The sequence below is a fragment of the Acomys minous genome (assembly GCF_964271855.1).
Source record: "Acomys minous genome assembly, chromosome: 8".
NCBI classification, from domain to species: domain Eukaryota; kingdom Metazoa; phylum Chordata; class Mammalia; order Rodentia; family Muridae; genus Acomys; species Acomys minous.
This window is the reverse complement of record NC_140489.1, coordinates 46,875,291-46,890,223: the sequence shown is the minus strand read 5'-3', so window position 1 is coordinate 46,890,223 and position 14,933 is coordinate 46,875,291. Positions and strand designations below refer to the sequence as shown.

General features: G+C 46.5%; 1 protein-coding gene across 2 annotated transcripts in view; it reads left to right on the top strand.

The window, feature by feature from the left end:
• The first annotated feature begins 964 nt into the window (after window positions 1-964).
• ABHD12B (abhydrolase domain containing 12B) overlaps window positions 965-14,933 on the top strand; it is a 31,826-nt gene continuing 17,857 nt past the window's right edge. Inside the window, exons 1-5 of one of the 2 annotated variants that reach the window (XM_084793240.1) lie at window positions 965-1,156; window positions 6,823-6,950; window positions 8,707-8,806; window positions 11,098-11,217; window positions 13,917-13,947. In XM_084793240.1, the coding sequence (XP_084649366.1) occupies window positions 1,062-1,156; window positions 6,823-6,950; window positions 8,707-8,806; window positions 11,098-11,217; window positions 13,917-13,947 (474 nt within the window). In that variant the 5' untranslated portion in view covers window positions 965-1,061. Of the gene's footprint in view, window positions 1,157-6,822; window positions 6,951-8,706; window positions 8,807-10,539; window positions 10,667-11,097; window positions 11,218-13,916; window positions 13,948-14,933 lie in introns of those variants that run through there. The other variant, XM_084793241.1, reaches the window with a different exon arrangement.

The window sequence follows — 14,933 nt, the reverse complement described above, 5'->3', positions numbered from 1 at the left end:
GGTGAATTGTTTTCATTACATGCAAATAACAACAACAACCACAACAATAATAAACTCCAACTTATAAAACTAAATGTTGTGAGTGAGTTCCTTCACTTGCTCCCTATCTCCTGGCCTTTAACTCCCTCTTAATATTTCACTTGGACTTCATCAGTATTAAATTCTCAAATTGCTCTGTGCACTGGAAGCCCAGAACGGCTTCTGCAGAGCTGCTCTGGCAGGGCCCATGGCTCCTGCTCCTAAGAGAAAACTCCTGAATGGAATCTGTACTAAGTACAAGGCATCTCAAGGTGTCTGCTTCTCAGCACAAGGGTGGGCTCTGCTATGTACTGATAAATAAGCAAACCACCAGAAGATTTTCATTTTAAATACTGAAGTAATTATTATGGAGTTCATAATCCCCCCCAGACAGAGGATTATGTTAAAAATAATAATAATAATAATAAGTTATCTTATGTGTATGTGTTTTGCCTGCTTGTGTGTCTGTCTGAGCACCACTTTGGTGCCTAGTTCCCACAAAGACCATGGGAGCCTCTGGAACTGGAGTTCTAGTCTGCTGTGAGCTCTTGTCTGGAGAAGCAGTCAGTGCACTTAGCCACCAAGCCATTTCCCCAGTCTCTGAACTGTATCTTAGCCAAAGGGAGCCAAAGAAATTCGTGTGACAGCGATGACAGACAAATCTTATAAACCTGTGCCTAGCAAATTACTGTCATGATTTTAAAAATATATATATATATATATTTTTTTTACTTTATTTTCTTGGCCCAGCAAAAGTGGATACCAGCCCAAACTCACAGGGATACATAATGAGAACCAAAGGAAAGCAAACAAAACTGGTGCTTAGTTATTGACATATCTCTGTGATTCTATTCATCACCTGGGTGTGAGGCCAACCAGGGAGGAAGCCCCAGCTCCTGAGATGGGTGGGACCTTAGGCTGGTGGCCAAGCTTTCCTCAGGGCAGGGGAGGAGAGACGGGGAGCCAGTGCATCAGGGGAGGAGCAGGCTAGCCTGGGTCCTGGTGGCCTGAGGCTTGCACTTCAGTGGTGGCAGTGCTTCAGGATGGATGGCAGGGACTGCGAAGCAGCCTCGGAGCCAGAGCCCTCTGCCTGTGCCTGCGTGGAGTCATGGTGGGAAATGGTCCTGAGGAACCTGCGGTAAGTGTGCTTGGTGGGTCAGTCACCTTCGCAGCAACCCCCGCCCCCACCCCCACAGTCCAACCCCCAACCCCCAACTTCCTCCTCCACTTCCCCCCCCCCCCCGCACCTCTCCTATCCCCCCAACCCCCCTTCACCGCCCCCCTCCTACCTCTCCCAGCCCCATCAGGTCCCAGGCAGGGGTAAGGCAGTTGCTGGAGCCATCACCCAGCATGTCCATGCTTCTCTGAGGTCTGGAGGGCACTGCATCTTTAGGGCTGGGTTTGCATGGGAGGTTCTTGGCTAACACTGGAGCTCTTGGAGATAGCTTTATCCCAGCATTCAAATCTTACTGGGGCCAGTGAGGCAGATAGGTTTGATTTTTCAGAAACGTACAAGGGCTTTAGAAATGAGACACCAAAGGATGGTTTTTCTTATCTGCTCAATTTGCAACTCGATCAGGTGGATTTTAATGTTACTAATAATAGAGGGAGCCATGACATATGTGGTGTGCTGCAATCTGGGAATGGTATCTTTCAAGTCCAAGGGCCTGTGTAGGTGGAGAAAGATCAGACAGCGATGACTACCTGGTTCCTCCCTGGCTCCTCCCGTGTGAGTTCTCAGGAGTCTGTTTAAAGGACCAGCTGAACTTCTGGTGTATTGAAATCACTATGTATGGGGCAAAGCCTGGGTAAATTCTTAGCATTCCTTGCTTCGGAAAAACATCTGCTTATCCTGGTGTGTTGTTTGCTTTTAAACATTGTCTCCCATGAATTCAGGGTCTGAAGGACCAGTCATCTTCAGTCACTTGTTTTGAAGAGGACTACAAGGCTTAGTTTTATTTGTAGTGGAGCCAGGTGCTCGGTTTGAGCCAGTGCCCCTGCTATCCTGTTTGTTTTGACTCAGGAAGAGTATTTGGCAATTTTGTTACATTTCTTATTCTGTTCCCTTTTAATTTGTGATAGTTACAAACAGCTCTAGGGTCACAGCCAGGAGACCTCACTTTGAAATGCCCAGGGAGGAGTCAACCAAGAGGGATCTTCGCTCCCAGTGCAGAGTGAGAGAGCTGCTCACCCTCCTGGTTCTCTAGAAAGCCAGTGGCTGATTGTTTTGCCCTCACTAGGCAGGAAAGAGCATTTCTTAGGTAGACAAAGCCGCAGTTCAGTCTCTGAGAGGGGGCCATATAGCTGAAAACAGTGTCATTAGGATCCTCTGCTGTTTGCCTCGATAATTAATAAAAGGCAAGTACCCCATGGCTCAGGAAATGCTTCCTGAAAGAATGACACCCTGACACAGGAGTGTTGATGTAAGGTAAGACACGTTGAGGCCCAGACCTAGTTCTAGCATCAAGAGTTCTGCGACTTCTTTGAGCCCAAGAGTTTGGACTCACCAACAATCACAGGGCACTGACCACGCCCAGCCCAGTATAGCACTGTGCCTAACCCTTGGTGTGAGGCAGAAGGAGACCATGCAATCAGCCACAATCTTCAGGGATTGTGTTTTTAGTATTGCCGTTTGTTTTCTATCGCTGTGGTAAAACACCATGACCAAAAGCAAGCTGGGGAGGTAAGGGTTTATTTTATCTATAGCTTATAGTCCATCATGAAGAGAAGTCAGGCCATGAACTCAAGGCAGAAACCTGGAGGCAGGAACTAAACGGAGGTCATGGAGGAACATTGCTTACTGACTTCTTCATTCTGCTTTTTAAAGTTACCGTGTTTTTTGAACCATAAGACACATCTGACCATAAGACGCACCCAGTTTTTAGAGCACTAAAACAAGTAAAACAGTAAAAACAGCAATTGGACCATAAGGTGCACTCTAATTCCCCCCCCCCACCCCAACATGCACTTTTGGTCTTATGGTCCGAAAAATACAAAATATAAATACAAAAAATATGGTACATTAGGCCCATGTCCATGAGGATGGCATGCCCCTAGTGCCCTTGCCACATTACCCATTAATTAAGACAATGGTCCACATACTATTTACAAGCAATCTAGTGGAGATATTTTCTTAATTTAGGTTCCTCTTCCTAGATAACTCCAGCTAGTATCAAACTGACAAAAAACAAAACAAAACAAACAAGCAAAGAAAAAAAAAACCCAAAAAACTAACCCAGACATGTTCCCCTTTTAGTTTAAAAGTTCATTCCATATAGTTACTACCTAAGGTGGGTGGGACCCACGAGAATAAATCTTCACTTGGAAATAGTTTCAAATCGGAACATGCAACATAGTCTCAGGAGAGAAGCCAAGAGGAAGCCTCAAGGCTGTTTTCCCCTTAGTTTGGCCACTGCCCTAAAGCCATCCCATTTCTGCTCTGGATGGTGTGCAGAGAACTTCCAGAAGTTCTTACTTATCTTCCCACAGTACTGGCCATCTCTTATCTGTCACGTGCCAGCCTAAGTTTTGGATCCACAGGAGTAAAGAAAACAGGCAAAAGTCCCTACTGCAGAGCTCATGCTGATGAATGTCCAATTATAGTTAAAGCATAAAGGATGAAGCCATCATGTTCCCGCAATTCCGCGCCCCCCCCCCCCCATTGCTGCTGCCTCCCTTGTAAAGAAAATGCATTTGTCAGTCTTCACTGTACGGGTCAGCAGACACTGGTTGGGCTTGGCCCTATGCTAGACAGAGAAGGATGTCAATGAAGCCGTGTGATGCTACATGGTTCTCAGGTCCTGGCACTTAGTGGAGAGGACCAGCTGATCATGGGGGAAGCAACCAGAGAACAGGAAGGTCTGGGTGTGGAGGCTTTGTCAGCAAGAAACACCTGTGTGTGTGTGCAGGGTGCGAAGAGATGGATCCTGTGGAGAGGGTAGAGCCTGGTCCTTGATAGGCACATATTGGCTGCGCCAGGCAGCACATGGGATGGAGGTACCACACGGGATGGAGGTACAGCATGTCTTAATATTTGTGATAGCTGCCTGGCTGAATATAGGCTGATCTGACGCCCCAAAAGCTGGTTTGTGGACACGTCTGGGCAGCAATGATTTGTTCCACATAAGCTCTGGCTCCAGCAGGTTTGCACCAGGAAGAATCACCCAGCAAGGTCCTCTGCCCCCTATGAGGTGCCCTGTGGTTGCAGCCGCAGCTGATCAAAAGGCAGGTGAAAGACCACCCAAGTTCCAAGGTGGCTGTTTGATGTAGCCAGCCTATAGTCAAGACTGGCTGGAAGCTGTAGCTGTCTCCCCTGCTCAAATCAGGTCTGTTAGCCACTGGGGACTTTTGATCCTCTGCCAATGTAGAGGAAGTCAAACTGACAAGCCCCTCATTAAAAGAGGCGCCTTTGCATTATTGATGCTGGGGTATCAGGTCATTCTCTTCTTTTCCCCAAGCGGCTCTGCTCGCACTGAAATGCCTTGAGCTATTTGAGAAAAAGGTCCTGCATAAATTATTCCTTAAAAAAAAAAGAAAAGAAAAGAAAAGAAAAAAAATGAAAGAAGGAGACATATTTCCTTCTAATGCCCCTGCTCCCCAAGCAGACAGACCTTCAAAAGGTAACTTAGCAGGAGACTACCCTACCTGCCTTCAAAAGATAACTTAGGGGGAGGCTGGAAGGCAAGGCGTGGAGAGTGAGGGGTGGGGGGTGGGGGGTGCGGGAGTGGGGGGTGGGGGTGGGGGGTGGCAGGGATGCAGGGGAGACAGCTGGAGGCCGCCCACTCGAAGGAATCCTACCCTCACAGACTCCTGCTCCATCTGCCCCACTTGCCTTGATCTGTGGCTCAAAGCAGAGATTTTCATCTCTAAAGCCAGAACAGCAGTGCTCTGCCCTTCCTGCTGCCTTCGTGGGGCTGATTCAGATGTTACGAAACAACCCTCGTCATGTCCGTCTCCCTGGCTCTGTGGGTACACAGTGTCCCGTGGGTGACATATTTGACGAGCTACCTATTGCTCAGGGCTGCATAGCTCTTCCACTGCGGGCGGAAGTGTCCAAAATCCATGGTTCATCATCTTGCTTCAAGTCTTAGACATAGATAAGTGCTTTGGGTTTTGTTTTTGTTTTTGTCTTTTTTTGTTTTGTTTTGTTTTGTTTTGTTTTTCAAGACAAGGTTTCTCTGTGTAGCCTTGACTGTCCTGGACTCACTTTTTAGTCCAGGCTGGCCTCGAACTCGCAGCGATCTGCCTGCCTCTGCCTCCCGAGTGCTGGGATTAAAGGCGTGCGCCACCACTCCCGGCTTTGTTTTTGTCTTTTGTTTTGTTTTTTATTTTTTTCTTTTTTGAGACAGGGTTTTTCTGTGTAGCCCTGGCTGTCCTAGACTCACTTTGTAGACCAGGCTGGTTGCAAATTCACAGCAATCTGCCTGCGTCTGCCTTCTGAGTGCTGGGATTAAAGGTGTGTACCACCACTGCCCAGCTGTGCTTTGGTTTTTAAGTCATCAATGATTGATGGAACTCAGGAGGCAGAGGCTGGTGGATTGATGTGAGTTTGAGGCCAGCCTGGTCTACAAAGTGAGTCTAGGACAGCCAGGGCTATTAAAAAAAATATTTGAAGGAGAATTGTTCAGAGATTTGGTTCCTTCCATAACAGAAGGCTCCGGTAAATATAGGGACGGGAAAGGGGGAGAGAAGTTAAGGAGGAAGGGACTCTGAGACAGGAAGGGAGTATGAAATACCATTTCTTGGGAGCAGAATTTTGGTGGATGCCAGCATCATTCCTAGAATCCTCTTTGTGGACTCCTCTTTGCACATAGAACTTGGTGGGTCTGTGACAGTCTGTTGGAGACACGGCAAAATTCTGGGGTCAGGTAGACTAGGGGACAGTGGTTCCTTCGTTGGTTTGGGACCTTGGGGAGGAAGGAGCCTTGACTTTTGACACCCCTCACATGCAAAGTAAGGTGGTAGCAGTTACCACCCGACACCCTCTGGTGTAGCAGAGGGTTCTGGGCAACCTCTACCAATGTTACAGTGAGCAATTAGTGCTGGCTGGATGCCACAGGGAAAAGGATTTGCATAACAAGTCATGGGGACATACTTCTCAAAAGTAGGACACAGTCTTGAGCTTCATGAAAACAGTGGCTGTAGACGGAGGTGGCCTGGGTGGGCAGTCATTATGTCATTTTGCTTCAGGTGTCTGTGTTGCAGAGAATGGAAAAAGAAGCATGCAGGGGTCAGAGAGCCACTCCTGGTGCATATACATGCTGGCAATACACATACAAAATAAAAATAAGTATCAAAAAGGAGGGGGAGATGCAATCTCACTGTGCCCTGGCTCCAGCTCTGTTGAAGCCCCTTGGGGTCCTTTCCTGTCCCTGTCCCTCATGAGTCGTTCTCCTCTCAAAGGTGGGGGGTTTTCTTCCATAGGTTGCTTTCTGAGACCCAGCCAGAAGGGCGTGGTTATAGCCGCCCACTCAGAGCTCATGGGGCTCTGAGCTGATCCACCACGTGATGCATGGACTAAGCTGTCTGAAGCTATTCCTCTTTGACTTTGGGGTCCCGTCCAGGCTCCTATGGGCTGCCCACCTAGATGCATGGTCACAGCTTCCCCCCTATTCTAGCCGTACTTGGCTTTTGTAGAGACCGGCAGGGGCTCTGTCTGATGGCCTTCCTTAGCTGGCTGCCCCTCAGGGCCACTTTATGTAGACCAGCCCTTCCTCTACCTCTGAGTGCTGGGACTGGATATGATCTTAAGAGAGAAGCAAACCAAGACAACTCTCAGAAAGTTTATTCTTCAATATTTTGCAGAATTTTCCCACGCTCCTGCTCAGCACTCGGGAGGAAAATAGCTGCTGAATATCGAAGCTTCACGAGTAAATCGCTCACGGAACACGTTCTCCCTCCTCTGATGAATATGCTAATATATTTTAATTTTTGTAAGTATGCATTGTCCATAAATAAACCTACATAAATTCTCCCAAATAAAGAACTCACTGCTCTTAGGGGTCATAATACAAGCAAAACATTTGTTACAAAACCCTGGCCAGCCGGGCGTGGTGACACACACCTTTAATCCAAGCACTTGGGAGGCTGAGGCAGGTGGATTGCTGTGAGTTCAAGGCCAGCTTGGTCTACAAAGTGAGTCCAGGACAGGCAAGGCTACATAGAGAAACCCTGCCTCGGGGAAAAACAAAAACAAAAACAAAAAAAACAAAACAAAACAAAAAAAAAAAAACAGAAGAAAACTCTGGCTAGACTCACATGGTCAGAAACCTACTGTATTGGCTTTGGAGGTTAACATGAATCTATCTAAAGTGCGAGAGAGAGAGAGAGAGAGAGAGAGAGAGAGAGAGAGAGAGAGAGAGAGAGAGAATGTGCTTTTGTATCTATGTCTGCGTGTATGTGCGTATATATGTCTGTATATGTCTCTGATGTTTGTGTGTGCATGTACCTGTGCGTGCCTGTATGTTTGTATGTGTATGTATGTGTGTGTGCACATATGTATGTGCATATGTGTATATACGTCTTCCCTCTCTCTCTCTCTCTCTCTCTCTCTCTCTCTCTCTCTGTGTGTGTGTTGACACTGGGTGCTCTTCTCCATCACCTTTCCCTTGTTGAAGAGGAGTTCCGGATCTGGCTAGTCTCAATAGTTTACCCTGAGAGCCCTATGCTTTTCCTCCCTGTTGCTGAGATTTCCGATGGGCTGTCATTCCTGCCTGGCTTTTTATGTGGGTATGGCAGACCCTAATGCTTGTTCTTACACTTGTGTGGCAAACATGTTACCCGCTGAAGTATCACCCCAGCCCTCTGACCCCTTTCCCCCTTTCCACCCCCTCCCTGCCCCAACCAAGACAGGGTTTCTCTGTGTAACCTTGTAGATCAGACTGGCCTTGAACTTTCAGAGATCTGCCTGCTTCTGCCTCCCAGAGTGCTGGGATTACAGGTGTGTGCTACCATGCCCGGCTTGATCCTTCTTACCTGCACCAAGTGTAAAAGGAAGAGAAGAGAGAGAGACATGGAGAGACACAGAGAGACAGAGAGAGAGAGAGAGAGAGAGAGAGAGAGAGAGACAGAGAGAGAGAGAGACAGAGACAGAGACAGAGAGACAGAGAGAGATTCCATCTATCCTCGCCCCCACAGAATACTGAAGCCCTAACTCTCAGTGTCGTGCCCTCTGTGATATGTTAGTACTAGCTATATTTTGTCTTATAGATAATGATAGTAATATTCCCTGTGGTTCATTTTTTGTCCAATTCGACTTACCTTTTTGGAGAAATGGTTTATTCCTCTTTTAGCTCCGGAAAGAATAAAGATTGCATGAACACTTTTCTTGCTTAGCTTGCAGCTCAGAACTATTTGCTTACAATAGCAGTTCTCAACCTGTGGCTTATGACCCCTTTGGGGATCAAATGTCCCTTTCACAGAGGTCTCCTAAGACCATTGGAGGACATAGATGTTTACATTATGATTTACAACAGTAGCAAATTACAGTTATGAAGTAGCAATGAAATAGGTTTGCGGTTGGGGGTCACCATGAGATGAGGGACTGTATTAAAGGGTCACGGCATTACAAAGGTTAAGAACAATTGGCTTGCAAAAGTTTTGTTTTGTTTTGTTTGTTTGTTTGTTTAAACCATGATGAACAGACATGGAGCCTGATGCTGAGGGTCAATTATGATTTCTGCTTTACAGTTAAAATTCCCCTTGTGGATTTAAAGAAACCCGAGTCACAGATCGCTCACACAGTGAACTTCTTCCTCAGGTCTGAGCCTGGGGTACTGCTTGGCGTCTGGTGAGTGAGCTGACACCTTCCTAACTCTGGTTCTTATGCTTTCATGGCAAGTAAATGCTTTATCCACTGAATCATTATGCCAGCCCCTTGATCCTTCTTACCTGCATCAGCTATAGAAAGAAAAGAAGAGGAGAGAGAGACAGAGACAGAGACAGAGACAGAGACAGAGACAGAGAGCAAAGTAAGTGCAGAACTTTCTGCTAGAAGAGCAGAGAGGGGTAGGGCTCTGTTGCCTGCCTGTGCAGAACCTGGCTGGCGGTAGAAGCTTCTAGAAGCTGTCCGATACACCTTTCCTTTTGTTGTGACAACTCCCCTGCTTCATTTTATTTTACAGATTGTTTTGCTTTAGAGTACGAAGTCTTACAAATGGCAATCTTGGTTTCTGGCCCCACCCATTTCTGCCTTACTCCATCTACCCTTGCAGTCAACCCTCTGCCCTAGACACACTGGCTCCCTGACAAACGCCACAGCCAGGACTTGCTCTGCTCCCTCCTTTTCCTAGCTACCCCTACCTCATGTTTTGGGTCTCACTTTGACTGGTCATTTTCGGGAACTTCCTTTCCCTTGCTCTTCATCTTCCTCTTTGGGTAAATGTGCTGTGTCCATCTGTGTCCAGTGCTTCTTCCCATTGTAATGGACTAAACATATTGAAATTACATCCTCATTTTTGCCTTCCTAATTGAGACTATAGCATCCACAAGTGAACAGACCCTGGTGGTAGGTTCACCATTATCCTAATTCTAACATACAGAAAATATTCAATCAAAGTCAAAGGAGGTCACATGCCTCCTGTTTTCTGTTGTGGTAATCTTGGGGCCTTCCTTTTGGGTCTCCTGCTTGTTCTTAGCTGCCATTACTAATGCTCTGTTTGAATGCTTCTGTCAGTCTGAAGTTCCAACTGCATATAACTTTTTCCTTATACTTGGCAACAGTCTAACTAGTAGCTTGACTGGCCACATGGGCCTGGGGAGACAGCTGTGTTCGTGATCAGCTGACTCAGAAGACAGCGGCATCTGTGTTTCTGGAGGTCCTGGGGGTTGATAGGACTGAAGAGGCTTCACCCATTGGCCAGTTCTGCAAGTCCCCTGTGAGATGACACAACGTAGCACTTGTATTGACAGGGTTCTCCTGTTAGTTGAACAAGACGGAAGAACTCAAACACAGGTGTTGACACTCTCAGGTCCACTGGGTATCTTTAGTCAGACTACATGGCTTCTGTTGAGTTGTGATTTCAGAGCTGGGTAGCTTAGAAATGAAAGCCAAAGGGCCTGTCTGTGGAGAAGAAACTTGTGTGTGTACTCTAGGAAGGCTCCTGAGGTATGTTACAGCCTTGCCTTTAATCGCCTGCCTTATGCTCTAAAGTAACCATCACTAATGGTGGGTAGAGTGCTGTCCTAGTTTGCTTTATGTTGTGATAAACATCATGACCAAAAGCAACTTGACAAAGAAAGGATTTATTTCATCTTTCAAGGTCCAGTCCATGGTTGAGGGAAGAAGGCAGAAACTTGGGGTAGGAACCTGGAGGCAAGAACTGAGTCAGAAGCCACGGAGGATGGCTGCTAACTGGCTTGCTCCTAGGCTTACATCCAGCCACCTTGTTTACTCAGCCCAGAACCAGCTGCCTAGGGATAGCACTGCCCACAGTGGGCGGGGCCTCTCTCCATCAACTGGCAGTTGAGTACGTGCTCTACAGACAAGCCCACAGGCCAATCTGATGGAGTCTACCCCTCAACTGAGCTTCCGTCTTCGCAGGTGTGTCAACCTGTGATTAGGCATCACGCCACGCACACCGTGTTGAACATCTTTAATTGTATGTTTCAACACACATGTGTTCACGTGCTGAAATCTGAGCATCAAAATGTAAGCAGCTATTGAAATGTTGCTAGGTTACTGAGGTGGGGGTGGGTGGGGGAAGGATTCTCTTGGGTTCATGCTCAAGTTTTGGGTAAATATCTATTATCTTTTACTTGTTTCAACCTTTGTTGTTGTTGTTATTTCAGTGGCTTGCTCCTAAGAACTGTGATCTTGGGAACTTCTTAGTAGAAACAAAAGTCAATTAAGGCTTTAAACACACGCTGTGTAGGATGGTGGGCTAGCAAGAGCATTTTCCCTCAGATATTCTGTGCTCTTAGATTATATTATTACATTATGCATGTTTCACTCAGATAAAATCTTCAAAGTATGCATACATATAGCTGTCAATTTTTGATATATAGTTTCTTGCATAAGGATATGGGATGAAAGCGAGCTTCTCTCTCCACAGTCCTGTAAAGCCTTTCCTTGTTCTTCAGGCACACGGTCCCCAGCTGCCGGGGGGAAGAGGCCAAGGGGAAGTGTCCCTGCTGGTATGAAGCTGCCCTTCGTGATGGGAACCCGATTATTGTTTATCTTCATGGCAGTTCCCATAACAGGTCAGCACGTCTACTTGGAGTATATATCCATCCTCTGTCTGTCTGTCTGTCTGTCTGTCTGTCTGTCTGTCTTTGAGAGATTAAAAGCATTTCTAAGCCAAGGGAGAGTGAATGCCGTTTTCAACCATAGACATGTCTCCACCTGTTTCTATTCCTTTGTTGAAATGTGAAAGTGCTCAGGCAAGCACGTTCTCTTTAAACAAGCAGTCTGCGTGTAGAACGATGTGGGTCTGTCTCTGAAAGGGAGGGAATCGTAATTCTCCCAAAATGTCCATATCAATTTCAGTGAAGCCACTGGTTTCTTTACTCCTCAGGTTTTTTCAGAATGATGGATTGAATTGAAATGGAATCAGTTGTTTTTAAACTAAGAAAGGAATAGAGTTAGTAGGCTGGAAGGAGGAGAGGTGTGTGTGTGTGTATGTCTGTGTGTGTGTGTGTGTGTGTGTGTGTGTGTGTGTGTATGTGTTTGTGTGTGTATGTATGTATGTGTGTGTGGTGTGTGTGTGTATGTGGTGTGTGCATGTGTGGTGTGTATGTGGTGTGTGTGTGTGTGTGTGTGTATGTATACATATGTCCAACAGGAAGAACTGTCCCAGAAGACTTGCTAGCACCACGGCCTTGCACAAAGGCTACTGGGACCTCAGATTCTTGTGAGAGAGAATATCTGGCCAGCCACTCTCCCCTCAGCCTGGAGCCACCTTTGCTTTTAGTCCTTGTAGCTAGGAATGGCCGGTTCCAAGTGGCTTCTTGCAATCCTCCTCACTTGGCTTGTACAAGCTGCCCTGCATTTCTCTGAATCTATGCACAGCTTTCTATGCCACGTGTGTTCTGCTTGTAACGTTTGCACGTTCCAAATAGTCTTCGAGTACTGCATGGATTGACAGACCCATGAAGGGTTAGAAAAGGCTTAGGCATGCATTAAAGGGCCAACAAAGGGCAATTTTCTCCTTGATGGCATCTTCCAGAAACTGCCCGTGGAGGGTCCTTTAGTTAGCATTAATCCTGTTCAGCAGAAGTCTCAGAGAAGCTACCTGGAACTCTGACACAGGAACTGAGGACTCAGAGAAATTCCGCTCTAACACATTCATGTTTCAGTCTAATCTCTGGTCCCTGCCTGGCGTTGTCACAGAGCTGGCCTCTCAGAAGCCTGATGTCCTTTGATGTGTTGTCAAAGCGGTCCCTGGCCCAGATGACTATCAGTTGGGGACAGCAGGACTGCTCTGCTTGGGGGGAGGGGCAGTGTAGCACAAACCCAGGATCTCCCTCATGTCTGGGAAGCTGGGGGTGGGGGGTGGGGAGAGACACTTCAAACCAAGTGACAGGCTCAGGAACCTGCCCGCTGGCTAGCTCGCCTGTGCCTCTTTGTCATTTTCTGTCAGGTGATGGCTTTCTCAAGCGTTGCCTTCTCTCGGGAGCATTCTCGCTCGGTTTGGTTTCAAATCATGTTCCCTGAGATTCTTCAGTGAAACTGAACAGTGGTCAGCCTTGTTTACCACTGTTCTGATTTATGAATTTGGACAGCATTACAGTAGGTTTATTGAAGGATCCGCAGACAGTACTGCCGTGCCCGACCCTCGGTGCAAACCGGAAATTGTCCTCAGTTGACCCAGGTTGATGGGCCACATCCTCCTCAGCCTCTGCCTCAGTCTCAGCTTGCGCTCAGCAGTACTGAGCTCACAGTACTGAGGACTGAGGTCTGAGCACTATTCCTCAAACAGATCTTGTCAATGGACAAAAATCAGTGAATTTAGGTTTCAGGTCTATAGCGGAATCTAGTAAAGTATGTAAGCTTTGAAGTGTGGGTCCACTTTTGTTTCTAGGAAATCGGTTTATAGCTTTAGCTGTATGCTCAGGGGTTGCCTGGATCACTAACACTGAACAATTTTGTTTCCAAAGCCAAAGTTTTTTTTTTTTTTTAAAGGGATTTTCTGCCCTTTGGCTAATTCTTTGCTTTCTATTGTTGAGGTGAGAGTGGGTGCTGTCACTTTGGGGGATGTTTTGTCCTTCGTTTCTTATACCTTGTGGCAGAGTTAGTGGGGTTCAGACACCCTGTAGTTGAGTGCAGGGGATCCAATCTCACCCTCTGGTTCTGAAGTCAGCTCTTCCCAACTTTTCCCGTTAGCTTACAGAGGACACCTAAAGGTGAGTTCTGCTGCACAGAACCGGAGGAGATGGGTTACAGTATGTCATGGTCATCAAGTGCTCAGGTTGGGAAGCCCTGGAGAGAGCAGTGCATCCAAGGGAGGGCACGGGTGGGGCTGGGGCTCCGGTCAAGCTGGCCTTGCTGCTAAGAAGCAATTCTTTTTCTCTTGGTGATTTATTTATTTTAACTACCAAAAAAAAAAAAAAAAAAAAGGAAAGAAAGAAGGAATTAAATGAAGGAAGGAAGGAAGGAAGGAAGGAAAGGAAGAAAGAAAAACCAGCGTTGTTAGGTCAGGTGTGGTGGCACGTGCCTTTAATACCAGCACTTGGGAGGCTGAGGCAGACAGATCTCTGGGAGCTTGAGGCCAGCCAGGGCTGCACAGCGAAACCCTGTCTCAAACAGCAATAACAACAACAGAACGAACGAAAGCAAAACAAGAATCTAAAACAGAAAAGGAGGGAAGCGTGAGTAGGCTCAGGCGAGAGCGGCTTTTATGGAATTTACCATGGTAGCTCCTAATTCTTGTGTTTTTTTCCCCTGTCTCTCTCCTCTACAGGGCAGCTTCTCACAGAATTAAGCTGGTAAAGGTGCGTCTGAGAGGTCACAGAGAGATTTGTCGCCTTATGAATGTACTTTTCATCCACTGTCTTGGCAGGGGGAGGGGAAGGGGGAGGGGAGGGGAAGGGGTGGGGGAGGGGGGAGGGGAGGGGAAGGGGTGAGGGAGGGGGAGGGGAGGGGAAGGGGTGGGGGAGGGGGGAGAGTAAGTACATGGAAAGAACTATGGGTCCTAAAACTGTTTTATGAATTTGATCTCATTTCCACAATTTTTTGGAGCCTGTCTAATCATGTGACTGCTTTAAAATACAAGGTCTTTACAATCAAATCATTTATTCCTTCCTTTATTCTTCCTCTGTCTTTCTTTCCTTCCTCCTTCCCCCACCATTTTCCACTACTTTCACTTCTGTTCATCCTCCATGGGACTTTTTTCTCTTTCATATAAAACCTTTGATGCTATAGTTGTACCTATATATAAATTTATGTTCCATGCTTTAATATTGTTTTATAAACATTTTTCACTTTCTTGTTTTTTTGGCGTTTGTTTGTTTGTTTGTTTGTTTGTTTGTTTGTTTTTACCTGTTTTTGGAGGCAGGGTCTCATTTTGTAACTGTGGTGGCCTGGGATTTGATATATAGACCAGGCTGACATTGGGTTCATAGAGATCTGCCTGACTCTGCCTCCCAAATGCTGCGGTTAGGTTCTCATCACAAATGCAGCTCTACTTTTCATGTTTTTATATAGGGGTGACGATTACCAATTTAAAGGCTATCCTTTTCCAGTTTATTCATAAGTAACTGCTAACTAGCCCACAGATGTTATGATAACGTTTTGCTTTTTTCCTTGAATTTACTTACATAGTCCAGCTACAGAAAACTTACGGTATCTTCTTTGTTTTTCATGTTTTATTTATTTTCCTAGGAGTAAATATTGGGGGGGGTAAGCATTGTTACTATTATCATTATTTAATGTGGGGTGCTACGAGCCACACATGGAAATTCCTCCTCCACTTCTCTGG